The sequence below is a fragment of the Hippocampus zosterae genome, chromosome 12 (genome assembly GCF_025434085.1).
Source record: "Hippocampus zosterae strain Florida chromosome 12, ASM2543408v3, whole genome shotgun sequence".
In the NCBI taxonomy this organism is placed as follows: domain Eukaryota; kingdom Metazoa; phylum Chordata; class Actinopteri; order Syngnathiformes; family Syngnathidae; genus Hippocampus; species Hippocampus zosterae.
The window spans coordinates 2,191,789-2,214,936 of NC_067462.1; the positions used below are offsets into that span (position 1 = coordinate 2,191,789).

The following is a 23,148-nucleotide window of genomic DNA, read 5'->3' on the forward strand; positions in this document are numbered from 1 at the left end:
TCGGGCATGTTTGTGGCTCCCATAAAGCCAATGTGAAGGACGTTCAGGACCACCAGCCCAGTCTTGGTTTTGGCCTTACTCCGGCCGGCTCTGACGTCGCAACGCACGTCCGACGTTTCATTTGACGCTGTGTTGTGTTGCCTTTTTGCGATTCTGCCGTTTGAGAAAAGCTGTCTGCATGCACGAGAATTCAGATTGACAGCCGGTCCTTCGAAATCTTCAAAGCTCTCTCAGATTGTATTTGCATTTTGTAAAAAAAGAAATATTAAAGAAAATGCAAACAAACCAATGCCTTGTTTGCTTAAAAGGAGTTTTATCTTGCTGTGAGTGCCTGCACACACGGTGGATGTCTTTTTTGGAATGACCAGCGTTAAGATTATTATATCTTTTTAAAAAAAAAAGTTACTATTAATGAAGTCTAATCGGAATTGTGACTTTTGTAAGGAAAATGTGAACGACAACAATTTCAGTAAAGATTGAGGGATGCTGTGAAGTAGGTGTCAAACTCATTCTTTGTCGAGGGCCACCCTCTGAGTTACGTCTTCCCAAAATCTCAACGTTATTTATTACCAATGACAATTTGACATTTCGTTCTGGATTTTAGCAAGGATCAAGGAAAGTTGACACACGTGATTTGCTTTCTCGGGCCACATACAATGACGTGGCGGGCCGGATCTGGCTCCCGGGCCTTGAGTTTGACACCGATGCTGTATAGTTTCTCATGAATTGAGTAAAATGTTGAGAAAAAAGTGTACACACAATAGTAACAGCTAGTAGAATATATAATAAAAAAGAAATCCAGGATGAGCCATAGATAGTGGATCCTGGTCTGGATTGCAGCCCTCCTGTCAATCTGGTCATTTTTTTCCCCCCCTCACAGTCCGTCAGGCTGTCAGGGAATTGTCAAGTGTCAGAAATAGAATCAAAGCCAACGCTTGGTCCGTGACAGTGAAGACTGGCAGCCACGGCAGATAATGAGACAGCGACTGTGCTACCATACTTGCACTTCCCCTTTCTGCCTCGCTTGTGGAAACAAAAGATAACAAAACATGACGACAAAATCCATTCGCCACTTGGGAAGCAGCTTTTCCAACTTTGCGCTTGCTTGTGAGGAATTAATGAGGGGCCAACCCCAAGCCTCCAAAGGATTTGTGTGGACAACAAACCTGCCAAAGTTATCAAGGACGAGATTAATGGGCTTCATTGATGTCTCGTTTGTCAGAGCAATGGTCTGCATGCAGCCAATACTGCTCTCAACCCAGACGACGAGGACAAACAGCATGTTATCATTCAAATGGTTACAGCGCAATCAATGTCGCTTTATAATGATGATGGTGAGATGATTGACTTGACGCGTGCCTAAAGGCACGAATGATATAAGAAATAATTCCGCGACGTCAGCAACCCCCGCCTGGCATTAAAATGACAGTTTTACCACTTTCATTAACTGGTGCATTTTTTACAGCAATGTATAAGAATTAAGACTTAAGAAAAACAAAATAAAGATGAACTTTAGGACTTCAATTATTTCATTTTTATTTAAAAATAATCATTGGCCTATTCTGGTTTTCACGACACATAATTGGGCTGCTTATTTTTTATTTGATAAACTCAAATAAAATGAAGAAATATTTTTTTAGATGTCACTCAAAATAAAATAAATCTTTTCATATAATAACCAACAGGAGCATTGTTTTTCCTTAGCTGGCATACTTAACTACAGTATTAATATTTTTATGACAATGCAATAAACCTTAACATTTTTGTCTTTAGCTGACGCAAACTAAAAAAAATACAACTTGAGAATGCATTATAATTACACCAAATCTGTGAAATGATAAATACCCGACGTGGTCTTTTACTATAGCCTCCATTTTGAAGGGGGTAGGGGGGAACAAAAATGTTTATGCGTTCCCCTACTTCATTAATTAATGTGGCACCACCTCTTTTAAGTACAACTCCCGCCTTTGACTTTCCCCCCTTTCTCTTGATATCCACAGAGAGGTAAGGTAAGTGTTTTTAGAGCTGGAAGAAACTTTTGTCTTCATTCACAAGTTTAAGTATTTAAATATAATGTTCATAATGTTGGCCATATAATTTGTGTAGGGGCACGTTGTATTACTCGAATTGACGGGAGGACATTGTTTTCGGCTATTTTCGTCAGGTAAGTTGTGTTAAGTGTCGGCCATTTTTCTCTTGATGTCCATGGGGAGGGGCTACGATGTGTCACTCAATAATTGACGGGAGGACATTGTTTTCTGCCCTTTTCGTCAGGCTGTGTGGTTGAGACGATTAAACGCAGCCAGTACAAGAAATGTTGCTGCGCGTCGTCAATTTTCCGACAAGACCAGTTACAATCCACCATGTGTGGTCTGCTATGGGAGTTGGAGACACGTGAGTTGGCAACGTTTTTGTTGTTGTTTTTTTAAAAAAACAGATCACATATAGTACATCAGGAAATCCCATTAACATCTTTTACATACATTATATTAAAATAAAATATATATATATCATAGCTATAATAAAGAAAATAAATCAACATAGTCGCAGTTGTCAACGAGCTGAAAGCGTGATTTGCGCCGTCACTTCCGCAGTGCTCAAACTAAATACCAAAGCTCCCATTTTGGTTCTATAATGTATAACTCTTTGTTGAGTGCCTTGGCTGTCTTTTATGCATAGTTACCTATTAGTTCAGTTGAATGTGCAATACGTGCGTAAAGGACCACCATCGCTGTTAAGTATGTGCTCTTTAAGTGTGGTCAAATGCGACTTAGTGATTAGTGATAAGTGCCTTTGGTGCTGAATGGTGGTTCTCATTGATATTCCGGTGGTCAGCTTGAATTAAATAAAGACAACATAGGAACGTAAACGTGCACCTTTTGGACTAATGCCTTGCTAGCATCAGTACCAGTGATCAGTCCAAAGTGCACCCAGCTTCTCTTACCAGAAAGTCAATGGGGAGAGAAGCTGGAATTTGCTTCTAATGAGGGCAAGCGCGATAGAAAATGGATGGACGGTCGCCTGTGGAATTCCGGCTGATGCGGTTCTTGGAGCGGCACGGTCAACCTTATTAATCATGTCAGGCAGCCCAGAGGCCAGACAGTAAGAGATGAATCACATGTCAGAGTCTCATCTTTACTCCTTTATGAACAACACGCATTGTGCATGTGTTGTGTGCGTGTGTCTGTTTTTGTTTGTTGTTGTGGCCTGGTGGGCGTCGGGCGCTCGCCGCTCGTTCCCTCGCCTGGCGCCTCGCTCCGTCTCGTTGCCCGGTCTCACTTTTCAAACTTGCTCTCACCCAACATCCTGATGCATTGTTCTTTCCAGCCTGCATCCAATTTCGCCACTCGGCGAAACAAGCCCGATGATTTACGGGCTTGCCGGCTAACAATTACCTCTGCTTGTATTTCATCGTTCCGCTGGTGGAAAATGCGTCGATTGTTAGATTGTAAGCGGCAGCTGCTCCCCGACCAGCAACAAGACTAAAATGGTGAAGCCGAACAACACATAGATAACTGTCTCGATGAGTAAGAACATTTCACACTCATTGTATATTACCTTTGAAAATCAATGGCTTACAGATGATTTTGTTTAAAAAAAAAAAAAATCATGCACCACAAATGTGGATGTATGTCACTGCTTCTCAACCAATAGAAAAATCACAAATCTTTTGTGTTGGTTATTTGATACACAGATACACATACTTGGGGGTGGGGCGATTCTTTTACCATTCGATTCAAATCGCAATATTTGAGCGATTATTAGATTTATAGCACGAATATTGATTGTATTGTGATTAACGGTTCAATATCACGGTTATTGGTGTTTTTCCTTCACCCCCAAAAATAGTGTGTGTGTGTAAATATATACACTATATATATAATGTGTAACATTTTAATCCAATACTCAGTACAACAAATTGGCTCTGTGCTGCCATCCCCTGGAGAAAAGTGGTAGCTTCACCTTCGCTTTTTGAAAAATTATGAAAATCGATTCTGAACTTTGACATCGATTATATTGAACCTTGGCAAATAAAATCCCGATAGTTCAGTGAATCGATTTTTTTTGTACACCCCCAGCACTTATTTGCTTGAATAAGATTTCAATGATTTTATTGTTATATATTTTTAAATAGATCTGTACTTGTCTGGTTCTAATAGTTTGGGATTTGATATCATACTGTAGTTAGTTCTTAATTAATTTTTACTTGTTATTGGTTTTCCAATCTGCAGGGGGGTGGGTTGGGATGAAGGGGGGATTTAATGTCCGCTGGCTCACTTACACATGTCCGTGTTCAGTACGTACAACACATTTGTAAGTTGAAGAGCAAGCGGCTCTCCATTTGCTTTGTTGTGCTTGAAAGGACGCCCACGCCGGCGTTGCGGCCGTGGGCGGCTTCTCATTGTGCGGCCGCATTAGCTTGGCGGCCTGCAAACACAAAAGACATCAAGTCGGGGCAACTTCAACACAAACTCACAGACCCATCACTTGTTGTGTCGTGTGAGGCAGTTTGGCTAAATTACCACAACTCAAGTGATTATCACTGATGCGCACCATCACGGCACAAACCGCGGCAAATTTCAGACTAATGCATCGGAGATGGATGCTTCAATTTACTTGTGAAGAAGCAAAGGGTGTGCAACAGCATCCCCATGCTGCAAAACAAAAACATTACGCAGTGTCTTGGTGATGAAGTGCTGCCTCCATGAGGGAAAATTTTTGTGTCAACCATGGGAAATGTTGTCTTGGGCTATTTTTTTCTTTTCAACTTTCCAAGCGGCGCTTAGCGCACGGGCTTGGTAATTAACAGAGTGACGTTTGGCATGGCTGTTCTGTCAACAATCTCATGAGACAATTCACCGCGAGCGCGTCCAAGTGCAAGCGTGCGAGACCGGCATGACGAAAACACTTGAGATGACAGATCATCTGGACAGCACCTCACCAATTTGACGGCGAGTCGCCACAAAAGCACTTCATCTACTTTTTGTCCTCGTTGTTGTTGTTGTTCTGGCCAGGTTCTCATTCAGACCTTATTTAGCCCAAGTTACGCTGGGGAAATATCAAATAAGACAGAAATTCACAAGGGACGCCTGGGAATGGGAGGAGAACGCACAAACACACACACACACACACACGCACACACACATGGAAAATAACATCCACATAAACTGCTAACATCTGTGAATGACATTATGATGTCCGGTGGGGCTAGAGGGTAGGGAAACCATGTCTGCTCTCACGTCTTCCACCACTCCTTTTATAGTGGCAGGTATAGAGTTTGGTCAACAGCTATTTGGACAGATTAAGTTTTTATGAAATTGCTTTTATAGATAACCACAATGGATTTAAGGTGAAGAGATGTGACGGAAGTAGGGATGGCTGAAAACTGGCCCCTTTTCATTGCATTGGGTAGTCGTGAAAGCTGCCGATCGTTGAATGCTAATTCAACCATCTGTACAACCACAAAAAAAAAATGGCATCAAGTCCTCCTCACCACCACATCAACCAACACAACACCACATTACAACATGTAGTATTGTGCTATATTTGTACACAAGGGCAGATCCCCCCCCCCCCAGCAATGATGTCGTCATTGGTCAGCACAGGCAGGCTCTTGGCTCGTGTTGGGACGTTAAACTGCTGCGGAGCATTTGAACCTGACTGAGGTTGTCATGGTGATACGCTTTCTATGGTTAGAAGGAATCCGGCTACGTAACACCGGAAGACCTCGGTAACCATCGCTAGCTTGATCTCTGACATGACGCCAACGCCGAGAGCGACTGTCGATTGTCAGCGAAATGATGTATGAAGGGGAAAAATAAACATGGGACACGTGGGGCCAAACACATTGCGCAAGCCTGGGCTTTTGTGACATTTGGCTTCTCATCCCTGCCAAACAAACCAACAAAAGAGAATGCGGGTGCCCACGCTCGCATCAAGTGCCATCCACGGCATTTTTTTTTACAGAAAACACTTCTCTTACGAGGTCAACGATCACACGGTGACGCAAAGGCAAAAGCTTTGAAAAACATCCACTTTGCAGCTCTCCTCATTATTTTCTTTGTTTTTCTTTTGGGTGTAAATAATTTACACATAACGGATTGAATCATATCTGGTAATCAGAAAAAAAGTATCCTAGATGGATGGGTGGTTAATGCAACATTTTTTTTTTTTGTTGGCGGTATCATTCCAAATTCCCTTTTTAATGGGAACCCAAAAATCAGGGAATCAGTGCAGTTGAAGAAAACACCCAACAAACTTTTGTTTTCTTTAAGGTACACAAAACGTCCAATCCTGACACACAATAAGACACTTTATTCACATTTCCCTTTCTGTTCAGATGGTACATTTCAATCATTTCAAGACATTTTTTCTGTTGCAAATGCCGCCTTCTGTTTTGGCACAACGTACAAAGTAGGAGCATGTTGGGGAGGAGTGGGTGTGTTTTGTTTGTGTTTATTAGGGTTTTTTTTTTTGTTCTTGACAGGCAGGTTATAGCTCAAGCTCCCTGAAGAGGAAAGAGAGCATTCAAAAATATCAATGAGGAAAGCGTTCGCACACCACGCTGGCAGATCATAAATCAATACAAAGCTCAGGTCTGCGATATAAAGGCTTCGCTTTCGGCATTGGCAGCCGTTAGCAGAGATGCGCGTTGGGCAACTTGATCTCGAGCTTGAATTCTTTTGGTGGTTTGATTGTGCTTTCCTCTTTGAATTCGTCATTCAGTTGGACATTTTGGGGGATGATGACTCTCCAAGTACTGTAGTACAAACGGATCACGGGAGAACATTTTGAAATTGGGTTTGTGTGTGTATTTCTATAGTTTGACAAAAATATCTGGGTGGGGGGGGGCTAGAATGGAGGACAGAAATCTTGAGTTTTAACATTTTAGCCCATTTTGAAAATGCGACCTTGCTAAAGCGCACCACACACAACCATATCTCCACTGACAACAATGAAGCTACTCCGCCAAACTGAATGCGTGTTGTAGCACCAAAACCGACCCGCGTGAGGCAGTGTGGTGCCACAGGACATCCAACCTATTATAGCAGAAGAAGAAATACAAATGCGGAATGCTAGCTTGTCTGGGTAGTGTTTAGGAGTGTCAAACTCCTCTTGTCATTTTTATTGGACCAAATTTGTTGATTAGCAATCTGAAACATTTTTTTGGCTGAAATTTTGGTCCCGGTTTGCATACACGCGCTCACTTTTGGTACTGTTGAAAAATGGTCCGTAGTGAACGCCTCAGCTTGCTCTTACCCACCCGTTTCTTGGAATCTTACCCCCCACAAAGCGACACTTGAAGGCTTTTCTTGAGTGGCCCTCACCTCAAATGTTCATCGGAAGCATTTTGAAAATATATAAAAAAAGGAGAGAATAATAATAATCATAATAACGATAAAAAAATAAAACACAATAATGTCTTTTCCTCAAATATTTTGGGGTGTCTAAAGTGCATTCATTGGATTTACGTGACGGTGTTTTTGATCAGATAATATTGCTCCAGATTTTTTTTTGTTGCTTTAATCAGACTTTTGGAACAGATTAACCCTGAAAACCAAGGTATCACTGTAAATCCATCAATGCCAGCGACATCTACTCTACAACCCGTGAGTGTGTCAGTTCTGTGTTCAACTAAGCAGGCCCAGTTGAGGAATTTTCTTGATTTGATTCCAGCGTACGTTTTTACATTTTCGTTTGGTCGTGTGCCAGGAGATTTTTCGCTTATCTTGGGCCCCGTCACAATTTGGTCATCGCCATATTTTATTTTCACACATCTATAGTACTGGTAAATCCGCACGCGTGGGTGTTATTTTTTTTTTTTACAAAAAATCCACCAATCTAAATTGTTGACGACGGCTTGCTGTTTTTGATGATGCAACGTCCACGGTGGCACAGAGATGGCGTTTTGGGGCTCACGTAAAAAGTGATGACTTTGGAGGCTCGTGGATTCCGCCCAGCGGCAACGATATGCGCCTTGGCTCAATATAGATTAGCAAACATCCATCTGCAAAGTCCAGCGTTGCCTCACCCCTGGCTTTACTGTCTGCTGTACAAGTGCGATCAAGGTCATATAAATAGCTGCTCGATTCTTGTCTATCATTCACATCAGTTTTTTTTTTCCCCCACATCCAAGGTTCCCCCTCGAAGAAAAGGGCTCCTCGACGGATGGCTGCGCTTACACGATGCCCTCGCTGCGCTTGCTCCTCCACACCACCAGCGCAGTCACGAGCAGGGTGACCAGAATGGGAATGGCGATAAAGGGGCCCAGGATGCGGTTGGGGGGGTCCCTGAGCAGACGTCCCGACAGCGAGCAATTGTGGAAGTAAGTCTTGTGCACGCGGATGAAGAAGTCGTCCACCAGCAGGTTGGGCCAGAAGCAGTCCATCTTGAGCGCCACCAGGTAGGTGCAGTTGGTCAGCTCGCCGTACAGACTGGAACGGTGGTGACATGTTGACAAGCGTCAGTCACAATGTTATTAATGCTGAGTCATTATTTATTTTTTCATATTGACCTGATGACACAAACTCCTATTTAGTAGGACAAAACAATGCACAAATGCTGGCTGTCAAATTCAATTCATCGGGGATCAAGTCAATTCAACCACCAAGAGCAGACGAATGGCCCATAAATTAAATCAATGGCGTTTGCTTCTACTGCCGAAGGCGAGCTCTGTGTGAGTTGCGTTTTGTGTCCTTCCTCATTGAGTGCTACTTGCCGTCCTTGACGATACGAAATCAATGGCAAAGTCGATCTCGGCCACACAAGGCAAGAGTCCGCCCTTTGAAGGAGGTGGGCGGAGAAATGTGGCCCCCTCCTCGCTGCCGAAATGGCGGAGCAGCGTTATTGTTTCAGCAGGTCGCAGACACATACGCGAGCAGCTTGTAAACTGAAGAAACAACTACATAAAAAAGGCAGTTCAATCCATCCCAATGCCAGCTAATGGTTACATTTGATGGGACAGATTTATGAGGCATCTTAGGACATGAGTCATTCATTGCCAAGGGTAAAATATTCTTCGATTACGGCAGCGTCAATTATTTCTAAAAGCTCCATCAGTTGTAAGTATTTGGCTTTGTGTGCAGTCACACGGATCAACAGCACATTTTAATCAGCGGCGGCTTTATGTGTCCCCGAATGTATTTTTGATTCTGATTTAAAGAAAAATGTCTTCCATGTTTTCTGCCTTCTGATAAAGTTAGCAAAGAAGCATGTCTCCAAAAGATTAATCTTGAGCGTTTACTTTGTGGTGCGTGGTGAGTTGTTGCCAACACTTGTACATTTCAAACGTGTTTGGATTTGCTGTATCACGTGAGGTGAAGTTTCGTGGCTGAAAAGAGATTGGTTTGGAAAAGTGCAGCACACACATAACGATAACCTGGTCAAATTTGAGCATTTTTTTCCCCCCCTTTCAATCAAAGTCAGCAAGGCCCGATTATCGATTGTTTCTGACAGACTTTGCTGAGCTATTATCTTGTGGTGTCTGGGATGTATAAAAGAAGGATTTTCTCTCTGTGATCGGCTAATGGTTGACAATCGTTCATGTTAAACTTTTACAGGTTTGCCATTGTAATGATTACATTACGGCAAGCACTGAAAATGTAAGGTTCGCGATATTATTGTAATCAAGTTACAGGTTGCTTAACTTTGAAAATACATTTGAACCCGGAGTGGAAATAAATTGCTTGTAGAACATTTCATTTTTGTTGTTCTGAAAAGCAAACCGTGGCATGACTGACCCATATGCGAAGCTGTGTCGTGGTTGCGCCGTGTTTTGGTTGTTGGGGAAAGGTTGCCGGGGGCAGGCGGATATTTTCAGACGTCCTGCAAATTGCTATTGTGGACACCCTAATTGGCGGCAATTCACTGGAGCCCCGGGAATCCGGAACGGCTCATTCATTTTCTGGACGACCTGACGGGCATAATTGAATTGTCTCAACGGAGGAGGGAAGAAAGTCGCCGATGCCCGACGTGTTGACATTCCACCACTCACGCGTACGTACGGACGGACGGACGGACGGACGGGAAGAGACTGGCAGGCGGCGCTGGGCCGGATGTCAGCATTGTTCCTTAGCGCCTTTAAGCCCTTCCCTTCGCTTGCACTCAGTGCCGATGAGGAATATTGAGGAAATGGCCGCTAATACAATTCTATAAACAAACACTGTACCTATAGGAAGGGTCATGGCTTTATTTGTAATTTGGTCAAATTTGAGGAACTACCTGTATTTTATTTTTTAATTAGATTTTTTTTTTTTTTTTATTGACTTCAAATGGATTCTCTTTCCAAGCCATAAGACATGTTTGTCATGCCGGCAATTTTCGCAATCGCGCCCTGCCAACAGTGGACTAATAATAGCTTTGTGAATTACGATCTGCAATGACAATTGGAGGTTCCAAGGTTCATATCAGGCGCGACGGTCAATTGCCACATTGTTGTTCGAGATGTCGCTTGCTTTGGTGGCCAACCGCTCCAGACGGCGGCTGCATTTATTATTTCAAGTCTCCCTTGAAGGAAGACGACCTCTGAAGCCTCGGACTGAGCGACTGAAACCTAATCGTAGTACGTGAGCGGAAGGATGATGGAACTCCAAATCCATCAAACCAAAACGAAGGAGGAGAGGCCTATTACATCATCCTCTGCATTGTGGAGCCCGAGTTCAGCTCATGATAATGGGAGAAGAAGAAAAAAACAAAAAACAAGAAGTTACGTGGTTTTTGCTCAGCACGTCATCACATAAAAGCTTCCATCCGTATCTTTAAATCCTCATCCAGCACCTACTAAATTCTCATAACAGCGTGAAAATCTCCACATTACTTGATGCTATCAGGTCGCCGGAGCGGTAAAAAGCACCAATAATCCATTTCCAACTTGATATCTAATGAGACGCTTAATTGGAGCATGTCGCAGAATCTTTTTTTTTTTTTTGGCTGCTTTCCATATTACTGAGTGCACAATTTTGCCCGGGCCTTACTTTTGTCCCCAATCCAGTGTGAGCTTATACACAAAAGACTTTGGGAAATGATTACAGATAGCTGACAGGCTTGAACGGATGACTGAACTAAACGGCCTCAAACAATAAAAAAAAAAAATGTTGGAAGAAGATACTGAGCTATTTTTATACCAGGAGCCTGGGGTATTGAAAAAAAAAAACAAAACGGAGACAAGACCAGGGGGAACAAATACAGCTGTAATTCAGATTAATCATCAAGTGGAACTAGTAGCCCCCAGACGGATAATTTCATGGAATGTCTTCTGTGCTTACATGTGACCGTCAGAATCGGAAGCCTGTCCTTTAGGATGAAATCTCATACTTGTTGAATGTAGCTCATATTTCATGTTCATCTTGAAATTGTGATTTCATTCGAAGTAATCAGCCATCAGTTTGGCTAACACGCGCAAGGAAGCGGAACGAGACGACGATAAAGAGCCTCCGGTCGCTCACCTTGGCGAAGAGAAAGCATATTCATAAAAAGCGGATTATGTCAAGTGTTTGATCAGAAGCAAGCGACAAAAGGCCGTTGTCGCGCAGACGTCATCGCGCCACCACCGCTAAATTCGTCCGGTCTAGACGACTACGAAGCATCGGAGGCTCACGAATCCTACAGGCAGACCAGACTGACACAATCCAAACAAAACACTCGTAATGAGTAATTCAAATCGATTTTTGTAACGGAACTGTTAGCACGTCTGCCTGACACGTTGCACTCAAAGTCAATTTTTCAGCCGAGAGGAAGGCGAGAGGAGAAGTACGGTGCGTCTCGAGAGGAAGAAGGGGGAAGGACAAAGCATTTTGACTTTGTCAGTCAAGATGTCAGCTCTTAATTCAATTCTCTTTCAACGTGAAAACAAAAGACGCCTTGCGCGATGTGTGACACTCGAGCAGTGGAAGGGAATGTGGCTGCACTGCCGGGAATGCGCGCATGCTGTGAATTATGTATGCTCCCAGAGTCCCAGAATAGATGTAGAGGAGGAATGTAAAGGAAAAATAGGAGGTGTTATTAAAAATGAAGATGATATGATCAAATTAATTAATTGAGGCTCGATACAGGTACGCTGACTTGGTTTGGACTTTTTGGGAAAGAAATCTAGAAATTGCCGTGAGATGCTCAAGCGATACAAATCTGTAGAACTGTCAAAAGTTCATAGCTTGACGCTGTTGTATGTATAATGTGGTGTTCATCAATTTGTTCCTCACAAAATATTTACAATTAAAAGAACAAACCACAGTGCATTAGTCTTCAAAATGAATGTGTCCTGTCTTCCTGGGAAGAGACATTCATATTTCGTGAGTTTAATGTGTTAATTGAAAAGTTGTGAATACGTTGATATTTGAACATAAGTTCGATAAAACGCGAGAGTAAATCTTCCGTTTTTGTGGATCGTTCAGCCTTTCAGTGACGTAAGCGCATCTGTTGTGAATAGTAGATCTTTGACGCAGACCAGTTGGTTCAGAACTGCTCATTGATGCCGTGAGTGTACGCCAAACACTTTAGCCTTGGTAGGCTTTCGTCTTTTGTACCACAACATACTCGCGCATCCCTTTTTGCATCTTGCTGGGGCAAGAGAACTTTATAAAAACAAGAGGGGGGGGGAATTGTTCTGCTGTTGCCAACGGTACGGTGTGGGATCTTGGAGGTTAAAGTAAGTCATTTTCAACTAAAAAGGTTAAACTTTCTGCAAATGAATGAATGAGCCCCATGCAAATATTGAGCGTGTGACGCCTTTGTTTGTCGACATGTAAATGTTGCGTTTGCAGAACTCACTCGACGGTGTCCTCCCAGCTGCACCACTGTTCCTGGTCCAGCTCTTGCATGTCCAGTCTGAATTTGGCCAAGCAGAACTCCCCGATGGCGTATTCATAATGGGGTCCGCAGCCCAGTGCCCACACACACTGAGTCACTGTTGGTAGAAAATCAGAGAATTAAGGGGAACTCTCGTCATGCGGGTCATTCTTACGAATCATGGCATCCACCGTCGGTCACGGGTCTTCTAGTGCGAAACTTTCAACTCACCGGATCTATTTTTTCCACGATAAGAATAAACGAGCTGCCAAGTATAGGTGCGCAAATAAACTGCTGCTATTTTCTCTCTCGCCGACGTAATTTTTTACAAGTGATGACTCATCCAGAAGGAAATCTCCATTTCTAGCTTTTCATCTAACTCGTCGTCGGCCGCCTCTGCTGTTATTATTCAGTATCGCCACACAACGCCCACTACTTTGACTTTTCAACAGATTCAGTAGACGAGAATGCAAATGTGTGCCTCTCGCCACACGTTTGACTTTGTACACTTGCGCAGGCTTGTGCATCGCTTAAAACCCACACAGGCGTTTCCTGGATAAACTTGGTCCACCCTGATGAGTGTTTCATAAAGAAAAAAGATTTTGTTCCTGTTCTGAATCATCCCTCTAGACATCCATTTTGCATAATGGGTAAATATTCAGATTGGCCACCCATTGAACACGAATTGAAAACAGAGCACCGAAAGGGGATGTGTTATGGATGATTGACTTTTTTTTTTAACTGCTTGTCTACAAATAGTTGAGTCTCCGAAATCTTCAATGTCTTCACAAGTCTTCAGCAATGCCAAAAAAGTCACTAGATTGTTGCTTTTTCTTTTTTGCATGAGGTCAGCAACTGTGAGCAGCCTTTGGTTGATGCAAAGTCCAAGCTCCGCCCCTCGGCTTTGCTCGTCTGACAAAATAAAAAAAAAATCCTAAATGTGTTCTGAGGGACCTCGTGGCCATTGAGCAGCAAGGATGATGATTTTCTCAAACTGATAAATGGAGTATTTGCAGCAAATAAAATCGACTTGAATTTGAATGTACCTCGAGTGAGTTCTAAGCGAAAGAACAAACTAATTGCCTCTCGCGTTCCGTTTCCGCATTTGATTGTATTCCGGGGGAGCATTATGGTTTTGTTTAATATGAAGAAATAAACTTCACAGCTGTGTCACCAACCTCTCAGTGCGATGATGCTACACACCCCCAACCAGCTGTTCACTCGACTCCTCAACTTATTTTGTCATTTTTTTGCTTTGGACGAAGACGCAAATATACAGTAATGGATCAGTACAAAAAACATGAAACACAATTCAACGCCAATGGCCGCCGGCTTTCAACAATTCTCTGGACGAAAAGGAGTATAGCGCTCCCTGGTAGGGGGAAAATAAACCTCCAAAGCATCCTAAGCGTAGGCTGCTAATCATGTGACGGGACCAAAGTCAACTTAAGTCGGGTCAGAAGGTTGACTGCAGTCAAATGAGCTGAGCGAGGTTTCGCGTTTCCATGAGACGAGCTGTGCATACGTCTGACAAATTAGAGGAGAGGACAAGGCGAGGGAGAGATGTGCCGTCCTTCTGTTTCTCTTGGAACCCTGCAGCTGTCAATCACATGCACATGTGTGCATACCTTCGCTGACATCTAATAAGATAGCGGAGACCCAGGAGGCAGACTTTATAATAACCTCTCTGAATTTGTTGACGGATTAAGTGGAAAGCGGGATCGAAGTCTGATTTTCTCCAAAGAAATATAAAAATGACCAGTTTGTCCTGTTCGGCCTCAAAACTGTCCTGCGCCCCACACGCAGTTCATCAATTCGCTTAAAAACTCTTCAAATTTTTTTTTATTTTGTGGTCTTTATGAAATGTGAAAAACAAACATTCCAGGACTCGTGAAAACTGATTCATGATTTTATTTGACCACAAGCAGATAAAGATAATTAGCAGCAATAAATATCCTGGGGTAGGTATTAAAAACCGTCTGTTGGCCTACCCCTTATCCTCAATATTATTTTGATGTATAGATCATAATACGAATGAAAAAGTAAAAAGTAAGTGTTCGGCGAGCTGGATGAAAGAAGGGAAGCCTGCTGGCCACGCTTTGTCCTCCCCGAATGGAACTCCTCATCTGTATCTCCTTAACTTGGAATTGGAATGGAGCTTCACACTCTGTTTTTTTTTCCCCCTTCGAGTGATACGATTAAACCCGTCAAGTAAGCTTTGCCTCGGCCTAGCGAGCTTTGGTGGAAAAAGAAAAAGGAAAAAAAAAGCGGCACTAGATTTGAATAATAGCCTGGAGCTTTTCTGTTTGAGCTTTCACATCGGAGAGTTGGAATTGCCCCGTAAGCCGCAATATTGGCTTCATCTGCTTGTTCAAGCTTTGTTGTGTGAGTCACGTGCAACACATATTGAGAAAACAATAGCCACGAAACTAAAAGTCTCATTAGAGAGCATATACCGAGTTTAATATTATTACTCGCATTTTTAAAAAAAATTGCAAGCAAGTGTGTTGGATGCAGACTGGGCAGTTCCCCACCAGATTTCTATTTGCGGAGGGGAAAATGACAGAGCCAAATTATGACCCCCACCTCTGAAAATAATTTTTTGACATCAACAGTTACAAAAATGCGCCCGAAACGATGACCCCAAAACATTTCAGATTTGATTTCCCCAAAAGTAGATTTATGCGTGCAGCCGGGACTCTCCATGGCAACCCAGGCTAAACTTAGTTCCTGCTGAAGACACAAATTGCTTACGACAGATGTCAAGTATCACTTACTCATTTTCCTATCAGCCAGGACTTTGGCAGCATGTCGTGTAGTCTTTGGGCATTCATAAAAAGCACAAAAATACAAATGATTACAAATTTGGTGGTCATCGAATTCAATTTTAGGAAGACGAAACCCTGGCAACGAAAGCTCGGTCGCATTGTGCGGATTTCCGGTATCGACCCCGTCCAAAGCGCATTTGGTCATGCTATGTTAATGGCCAGCGGCTAAGCGGCTAATTAGCCGCAGTATCTGGCCTCGCAAACGGCTGTTTGCAGATTGTTTGTCACGTGGGCCTTCTGTGTTGCGCTCACCACCTCAGACAGGGAGGAGACTTGAGTACAAAAAGACTCGTTAGCTTTCTGTCGGCCCATTTTGCCCACAAAAGAGGCGTGCGCTATCGCTACATGCAAGATTTGCTTTGCTGTGATTTCAGTGGAGCGAACGCGTGGCTGCAACCGCCAGATCACAAACACAAAGAGAGAAACTTTGTGTGTTGTCATCTCAAAGGTACACGAGATGACGTGTGCTGTGTTGAAGGAACCATGGCGGGTGCTCTTTTATTTCCTGAACTGTAATGATACATACAAATTTCATGGCTTGTGTACAAATAAGCCTGCCGACCCGTTAGCAAAAATGAACAACCAAGTCAATCTTTTGTTTGCACATTCCTGAAAAGGTTTCTTCTCAATTCAGCCAGACATCGCAAACCAACATTGACTTGGTGGATGCGCTGTGTCGAGTTTCAGAGCCACTTTCAAGCGAGTCTCACAATGCCCAAAAAACTGACATGTCAAAACCTAAACCAAAGCACGGCCGCTTTGACTTTTGTCAGATGGGGCATTTCTAATGTGTTCGTCATTGCTCACCAACATTTAACAGGAGTGCGAACACACATGGGCGTCACGTTATGTACAAGCTTGTTTTATCGTTTCATTTTGACGACAAGCTGCGTGGTAAGACGTGAAAGTTGTGAATGAACCCTGGCATATTCACGTGTCTATTTTTACACTGGCAAAAAATATACGCCGTGACCGAGTGAGGTTGCGAAAGCCATTTATGACCTAGTTGGGGCTATTTTATGCCGAGGGCAGGGGGGGGGGGGGGGGAGAAAACCAAACAGTGTGGCTCTGGCATCAGGGGTACCAAAACACACTGCAAATGTGATGATGCATGCATGCATGAATAAGTCAGCGTTAGTCGGGTTAAGATGATTAGACACAAACAGCCTGTGACATGGAACGGAAACGGCTTGACTAAAAGAAGCGCAGAAATGTGTACAATCCAGTCATGTTTTTTTTTTTTTGTGTAGATTACATAATTCAAGTATTATAGCAATGGCTAAAAATAACACTGACGTTGACTGCAGTGGTGCTACACTACTAGAGAAGGCAAACACACTGTCAAGAGGCTTCGGGCCGCTGGGATAGCTGGAATCCAAACGGATGTCTCACGTTAAGATCAAGTCATAAAAGGTCACAAACATGCTCTGATCTGTGGAGGCAGAGGAGATTTTGTGGAGATGATTTGTTGTCAGTCAGCCGCTTGCTTAGTTGCAACACCTGAGCTCCGACACGGATCGTCAGAGCAAACAATTGGCCCCATAGAATGAATGGGGATGAAGTGCTGCCCCCATGAGTGAAAACACTTTTATTTTATTTTATTTTTTTTGTGGACAATCTAATAATCTCGAGTTACTTTGCTTTTTTACGGGGGGGAAAAATAGGAGATACAAAAGCACACAGCCACAGGAATGTTTCATAGGACGGAATTTGTTCAATAGCGCTTTAAATGAGGTGAGCTGGAGCCTACCCTAGCTGACTTTGGGCAAGAGGCAGACCATTTAGAGTCTTCAATGAACCTGAATCCTACATGGACGCTTTTAAAATGTGGGAGGAAAAGTAGGAGTGGTCCCGACATGAAATTCAGGGATTCTGTGCAAAATTTTTGTGTACGTGCCTTTTATCACCTTTAGTATTTCACATGTGACAGCCCCATTGAGAGCACACTTCAGTGACGCCGCTTGGCGAGCTCTGACCTGCTCACGCCAAAACAAACGCATACAGTGCACGTTGACAATTATCAAGTGTGTCTTTTGTGTGTGTTTGCGTCAGGGTGATCCCATCCATCACCGGGTGGTCATTAAAGTGAGCGGCGCTATCGGCACTCCAAGGTAATGGCGAGCAATTTGTGGGGATGACAATAGGACCGGAAGCGGGCGATGTCCCTGTGCAGAGACATCCAAAAATGCTAAAGGGCAGATTTAAAAAAAAAAAAAGATTTTACTTTGTTACTCATGTTTGTCGCATACTTGAGATGACCAATACAAGACACGATGCGCAAAAACATCTCTATAAACAATCGCGAGTCTCCCACACCAACCAGACGACTGTCGCAGTATTCAGACTGACCTGTGAGAGGCAGCGTGGTGCCACAGTGCATCCAGACTGCCCGGAATTACAGAGATCCATTTGTCTCATTTTCACTTTTACTGCAAGTTCAGGTCGCGGCCGTGCAAAAAAAAAGGCAGATTTCGTTGTGGACTCTGCAACTTGACAGTCACAACCTTTGTGGTTGTTTTGGCTGTCACAATGAAGAAGTCAAGTCAAGTGATAAGAGAGATTCCAGTTTGGGGGTGCAAGTGAGTTAGTTAGCTGCCGCCAAAATGCCGCCGCAACGCCTCGCAGCCCTCCAAACCGTATCGCTCGTTATCTCAGCCCCCGTGGTGGAGGATTTACTAAGTGGCCAATCATGTGCGTTAAATAGCTCATGTCCCCACTGTGCTTGTTTTTGTTCCCAGCAACGCTACGAACCGTCTTTTCGCATGATTAGTTTCACACTTTGAAAGGGCGCATATTATGAAGAGTCGACTTTTTAATTGCTTGGATCTACACTGTCGGTCGCTTACAAGAGTGCTTGCCCAAGTAAATCTTGTTTGCGAGTGGCATTTTCAAACTTTCCCGTAATTAGTGCGAGTTGCTAAGCAACCGATAGGAAGTAGCCTGCTGCCAGATCTGGGCTTGGACACTACGTAGGCTTCAGGGATGCCTACAGCATTTTGCTTTAAAATAAAATTTTAAAAAAGGGAGGGAGGGAGGAGAAAAAAAAATTGTTCCCTCGTTTGTGGGACTATTTGTCTGTGAACAACCCCCCCTAAAAAGGAGAGCGAGACAGCGAGTGTTGTTGTTTCAATATGGCATGATGATTTTTGTGATTAGGCCGAATAATAACATTGGCATTCTTTCAGTGCTAGGAAGTGGAATTGAATTGAAAATCCTGCTAAGGAAACGGCATAGGAAGGGAACATGTTGAGAGCCAAATTAATCCAGCCTCTCTCTTCAGAATTCGAAATGAGCGTGACGCTAGATTCCAAGGCGGCGCTGTGAAACGTGACGCACGGCGAAAGGATGCCTCCGTCCCAAAGACGCAAGCGTCAACTCGAGCATGCTTCCTGTCCTCACGTCGCTTGTCCAGTTATATAAATATATATATATATTTTTCCCTCCAAGTTGTGTTCTTGCCCGCCTCACACCGCTGCTCCCATGCACACCTGCAGCAATGGAGTGTCAAATTTCCCTCCCGTGTTCAGATTACAATCCTAATCCGTCGACAAGGCAGTTCCCATCACATGCTTTGGCCATTGTTGATGACACCCGCCGCAGCTGACTGACAAGGCTTAGTCCGCACCGAAATATCAATGAGCAATTTTGATACCATCTGCCAACTAACAGAGAGAAGTTTTCTAATGCAAAAGGAGCGTAAATGTGTGTGTCGAAAAAAATCCATGCGATGGAGCGATTGCAAACACTATTGTGGGGACATTAAATACTTCAATCGCAAATGTACAAGTCATAAGTCTCAAGTCTGAAAAGTGGTCACCTTGTGGAACCACATTAACTCCATTGTTTATTTTGTCCCCCCGAAATACAATTTTTCACCAGAGATTATACATCATGGTGAAAAAATAAAGTGTATGTTAATTGGAACCTGACAAAAATCTTAGCATTTGAACGGGGGTGTGTAGACTTTTTCTTTGTGTATACTACCCGTACTTACATACTGGATTTCATTACATTATTATTACATTACTGTGTTATGAAGTGGTGCTAAAGGCTAAATTGTCTCTTTTGTCTGAATGCGCTGACAGACGTGTGTATGAGCAGCACGCGTGAAAACATATTTTGTCGCAAGCGTTCATTCCTAATGTGCGACGATTCCACGACGGCCGCCGGCTGCAATCGCCGCACAAAGGGAGCCCCGCACATGCACGCTCCCACGCCGCGCTAAACGGCAGCGCATCAACACGCTGCTCATTAGCCGCTCCAACTTGATCATGAAACGCAGCAGTGCTCATCACAAATATGCACACACACACACACACTCCTATCCGCAAATTGTTGCCATTCACACACGAGCGACCATAAAACAGATTAACGGCGTGAGAACAGGAGGCAGGGGGTGAACGTCAAAACTGCTCAGAGGCGATTCTCCTCCGTGTTGATGATGGGAGCATCATGAAGGGTATTTTCATGGGTGACCAAATGTTTTTTTTTCTGCCCCACAGGTGACTCCGAGTGAGAATTGATCAACGGCTCATATTTTCTAAGCTATCGGGGGCTGTGTGAGAGAAGCATTAATAATCGCTACACTGTGAGAGGAGGTTAAACTCGGACAGGTTTTGCAGTCTGAGGAGTGAAAGGCTGGCCACAGGGTGAGCAGCTCGGCGATTACTGGAGGAGAAAGCGAGGCATCGTTTAGGACTGCAGCTCATCGCTCTTATGAGCGGTAGAGCGTTCAGATTTGTTGGCGGTGATAGAAAAGACATTGATCGCACGCGGACAAACCCGGGGGAAGTATGCGGCAGACGTAAGGCAAAACGGTTCATTGAGATGTCCAGGCTCCTCATCGGCTCATCAGTACAGCACTATTATTTGTCATTCTTCAGAGGATCGAGAATATATGACCGTGAGCACTATTACATTGTCTTTGTAAAAAAAAAAAGTTGTAGCGCTTTTTGTGATCGGACTAATGCTTCAAGGCTGAAAACGGAGACGAGCACAAAAGGACATATGCAAATCAAAAATGAATAATTAACTGTACGCTTGGTTGGATTTCTGTGACCAAGCCACTGAAATTACTTCAGGACTTTCCGCTCAACTTTTGCCTCAGCCGAGACGAAAGAAAGTCACCGCGTCTGCGATGCGCGGCCCTACCAAAACATCTCTCCTGACCCACTCCAAGCGTTTTTCAGTCGTCGTCGTGACGCTATCCAACTGAGATGACTATTCCCCCTTCAAATGACTCTCAAAGCATTCTCTCGGTCGTTTTCTTTAAATGTTTGACTTCAAACGGATGGGAAAAAAGAGTGTTAGTTTGCCTTTGTTATTCAACACATTTCCATATGATTCATCTCAAAAGATGAAGGATGAAATGGAACGGGGGGGAAAAAAAGATTTCGGGCATTTTGTGTAATAAAGTGCAATCTCTTTGGGGGGAAATCGAAGACCAACGGAGCCTTTGCTACAACGGGAGTCGTACCACCTTGTGTAATTGGCATTCTTGCTGCAGAACAGCCGATGTATGTGGGCTGCTGTTGCGTGTGTGCCGCTCGAGATATTGAGCTCGGCTCGCCAAAGTCTATTTACTGTGACCAGTGGAGACACATTACTGGTCACCAAATGTCAAGCTAAACACAGCCCCTCTTCTCATGGCAGAGCTCCGTTCCTCAGAATGTGTCGCCAAGTCTCTCGCCAGTCGATAAAAAGCCCGGTCAACAAATATTTTGGAGGGATGTCCCAATCACACTTTTCTGCACTTGATTCAAGTCACTCAATTTGGAGGCAATGCCGATAGCGAGTGTGACCCGATACCCTGGCCCTGCATTTTGAAGAAAATCATACCGCAAATGATGTCAACACATAACGTGACAATTGAGCGAGTGGCAGTGGAAGTTGTGCGCATCTTTTCATGTTGCTTCACTTGTAGCAACCCCCTTATTCTGTGTGGTCACGACACACAGGCGGAAAGAGACATCGCCGCGATGTCGTCGACTTACCCACAATGATCCACAGGAGCGTCGCTTTCTGCCGGCCTGCCCCGATCCGAGCTCCCATCCTGGCGCCCCCGCCTCCTCCCCTTGCAAAAGCTCCCCCAGGACGCAAAGTTATTTAGAAGTGCAGGAGCCGCTCAGAGGAGCTCGAAGAGTCCTGCTGGAAGTCCACGAAGACGCATGATCCGACGGTGTCTCTGAGAGCTTGGCAAAAGTCTTTGTCAGGTGCCCCAGCGCAGTCGCATGCAGCAGGGGAAGCGCGCGCGCGTGATGTGTGTGTTGGAGGTGGTGGGGGGCGGGGGGCGTCATTTGCTATCTTCCACCTCGGCGACGCTCCGCGCGGTGCGCTCTGCTGGAACGCGTTCGGTGCGCCATGGGGCGAAGTATCCCGAGTGGTGCGGCGACAGCTTTTGTCGCTGTGTGGAAAGTGTCAATGTGTCCTTCTGTGAGGATGGCACACTGGGGGGTGGGGGGGGGAGACCAAACAGAGAAATTACTGCACCGGGAGGCGGGTTCAGGCGTAATGAGGGGTGGTCGAGCTGGAGGGAGGACAGCGGGGGTGCATTCGTTACGGTACTTTTCCATTGAGACTTGTAACCGTCAACTTTAACTTAGATGTGGACCGGATTTAAAATTTTAATTTGTCTTTTTTCCAAGTTGCGTCGTCACAATGTCAAATGAAGAGGAATAGGTATGCTAAGCTTGGCAAATCGACTAAATACAAGGAAAAAAAAGTCAAGTGTTGGTGCCAAACGACTCAGGGTGTAATTTAGGGACGATGTTAATGTTGGTTAATTGGTAGGTTTTGATGTCGGCTGGTTTTAAGGCAGGTGCATGCATGACTCTATCAAATTGCATTGTCAGTTACTGCCATCTAGTGGCCGTATCCATCCCTACAGTTGGATTTCCCATCAATACTTTTTTTTCTCAGAAAGGCACTCGTGGAACTTTGAGCCGACTTTGTACTTCGATCGAGAAAGCGGCCTTGGTGTACATCGGGGCCAAAAGAAGAGCGATGCCATCTTTGCCGGAGGGATTCTCACAGGGCGCCAAAGAGGTTGTGAACATTTGCGTGACAAGGTGAGAAATGGTCCCCGCTCAAGCGGATGACATTTGATGTAAAGCGTGACATGAATTCTATTTCCTTTAGTGACCAAAGACTGCGGGACCGAGGTGACTTCTCGCACAGCTCACAAAAAGAGCGTCCGTGGTCACCCAGATGGACTCTGGCGATAACAAGTTCTTACAAAAGCTCAATTCGAGGGCGTACTTTGCCAGCTCGTGTTAGAAGACGGAGTTGGAATTGTGCTTTGAGCCTTCGAAAGAACGGAACTGTAAGTACAAGCACTTTTATGAGAACCGCAAAATCCGGTTGACTTTGTACACAATTTGGGTATGTGGTCGAGTTTCACAGCGGGTTGATTCGATTTTGGATAAACCACAAGACGAACGTAGTAAAATTCTGCCGTTTGTGGGTTCGAGCTCATGTGCTCCTTCCTCACACATTTCCAAAATTGCTGTTCAAATGCACCAGCCCGATTCATCGCGGA

The 23,148-nt window shown here is 44.2% G+C and overlaps 1 protein-coding gene and 2 long non-coding RNA genes across 3 annotated transcripts in view; 2 read left to right on the forward strand and 1 right to left on the reverse strand.

Annotated features, from left to right (window-relative positions):
* The window catches only part of LOC127611874 (uncharacterized), a 139,560-nt gene that overhangs the window by 72,068 nt on the left and 44,344 nt on the right, over positions 1-23,148 (forward strand). The window lies entirely within an intron of this gene.
* Positions 6,293-21,762, reverse strand: LOC127611870 (receptor activity-modifying protein 1-like). The gene is made up of 3 exons (XM_052082661.1): positions 21,605-21,762; positions 12,766-12,901; positions 6,293-8,435 (listed from the first exon to the last, which is right to left on the reverse strand). The coding sequence occupies exons 1-3, from the start codon at positions 21,660-21,662 to the stop codon at positions 8,180-8,182; spliced, it is 450 nt and encodes a 149-aa protein (XP_051938621.1). The 5' UTR covers positions 21,663-21,762; the 3' UTR covers positions 6,293-8,179.
* LOC127611875 (uncharacterized) lies at positions 8,274-22,893 on the forward strand. Its single transcript, XR_007965491.1, has 3 exons — positions 8,274-8,404; positions 22,530-22,678; positions 22,749-22,893. It is a non-coding gene; the product is annotated as an uncharacterized LOC127611875 (long non-coding RNA).

Bases quoted from the DNA above. Each gene is read 5' to 3' on its own strand.
- LOC127611870 (XM_052082661.1), bottom strand. From the start codon at position 21,662: ATGGGAGCTCGGATCGGGGCAGGCCGGCAGAAAGCGACGCTCCTGTGG. The intron at 12,902-21,604 runs GTAAGTCGACGA...TTCTACCAACAG, and splicing joins GCTCCTGTGGATCATTGTGG to TGACTCAGTGTGTGTGGGCA. The intron at 8,436-12,765 runs GTGAGTTCTGCA...CCACCGTTCCAG, and splicing joins AGCTGGGAGGACACCGTCGA to TCTGTACGGCGAGCTGACCA.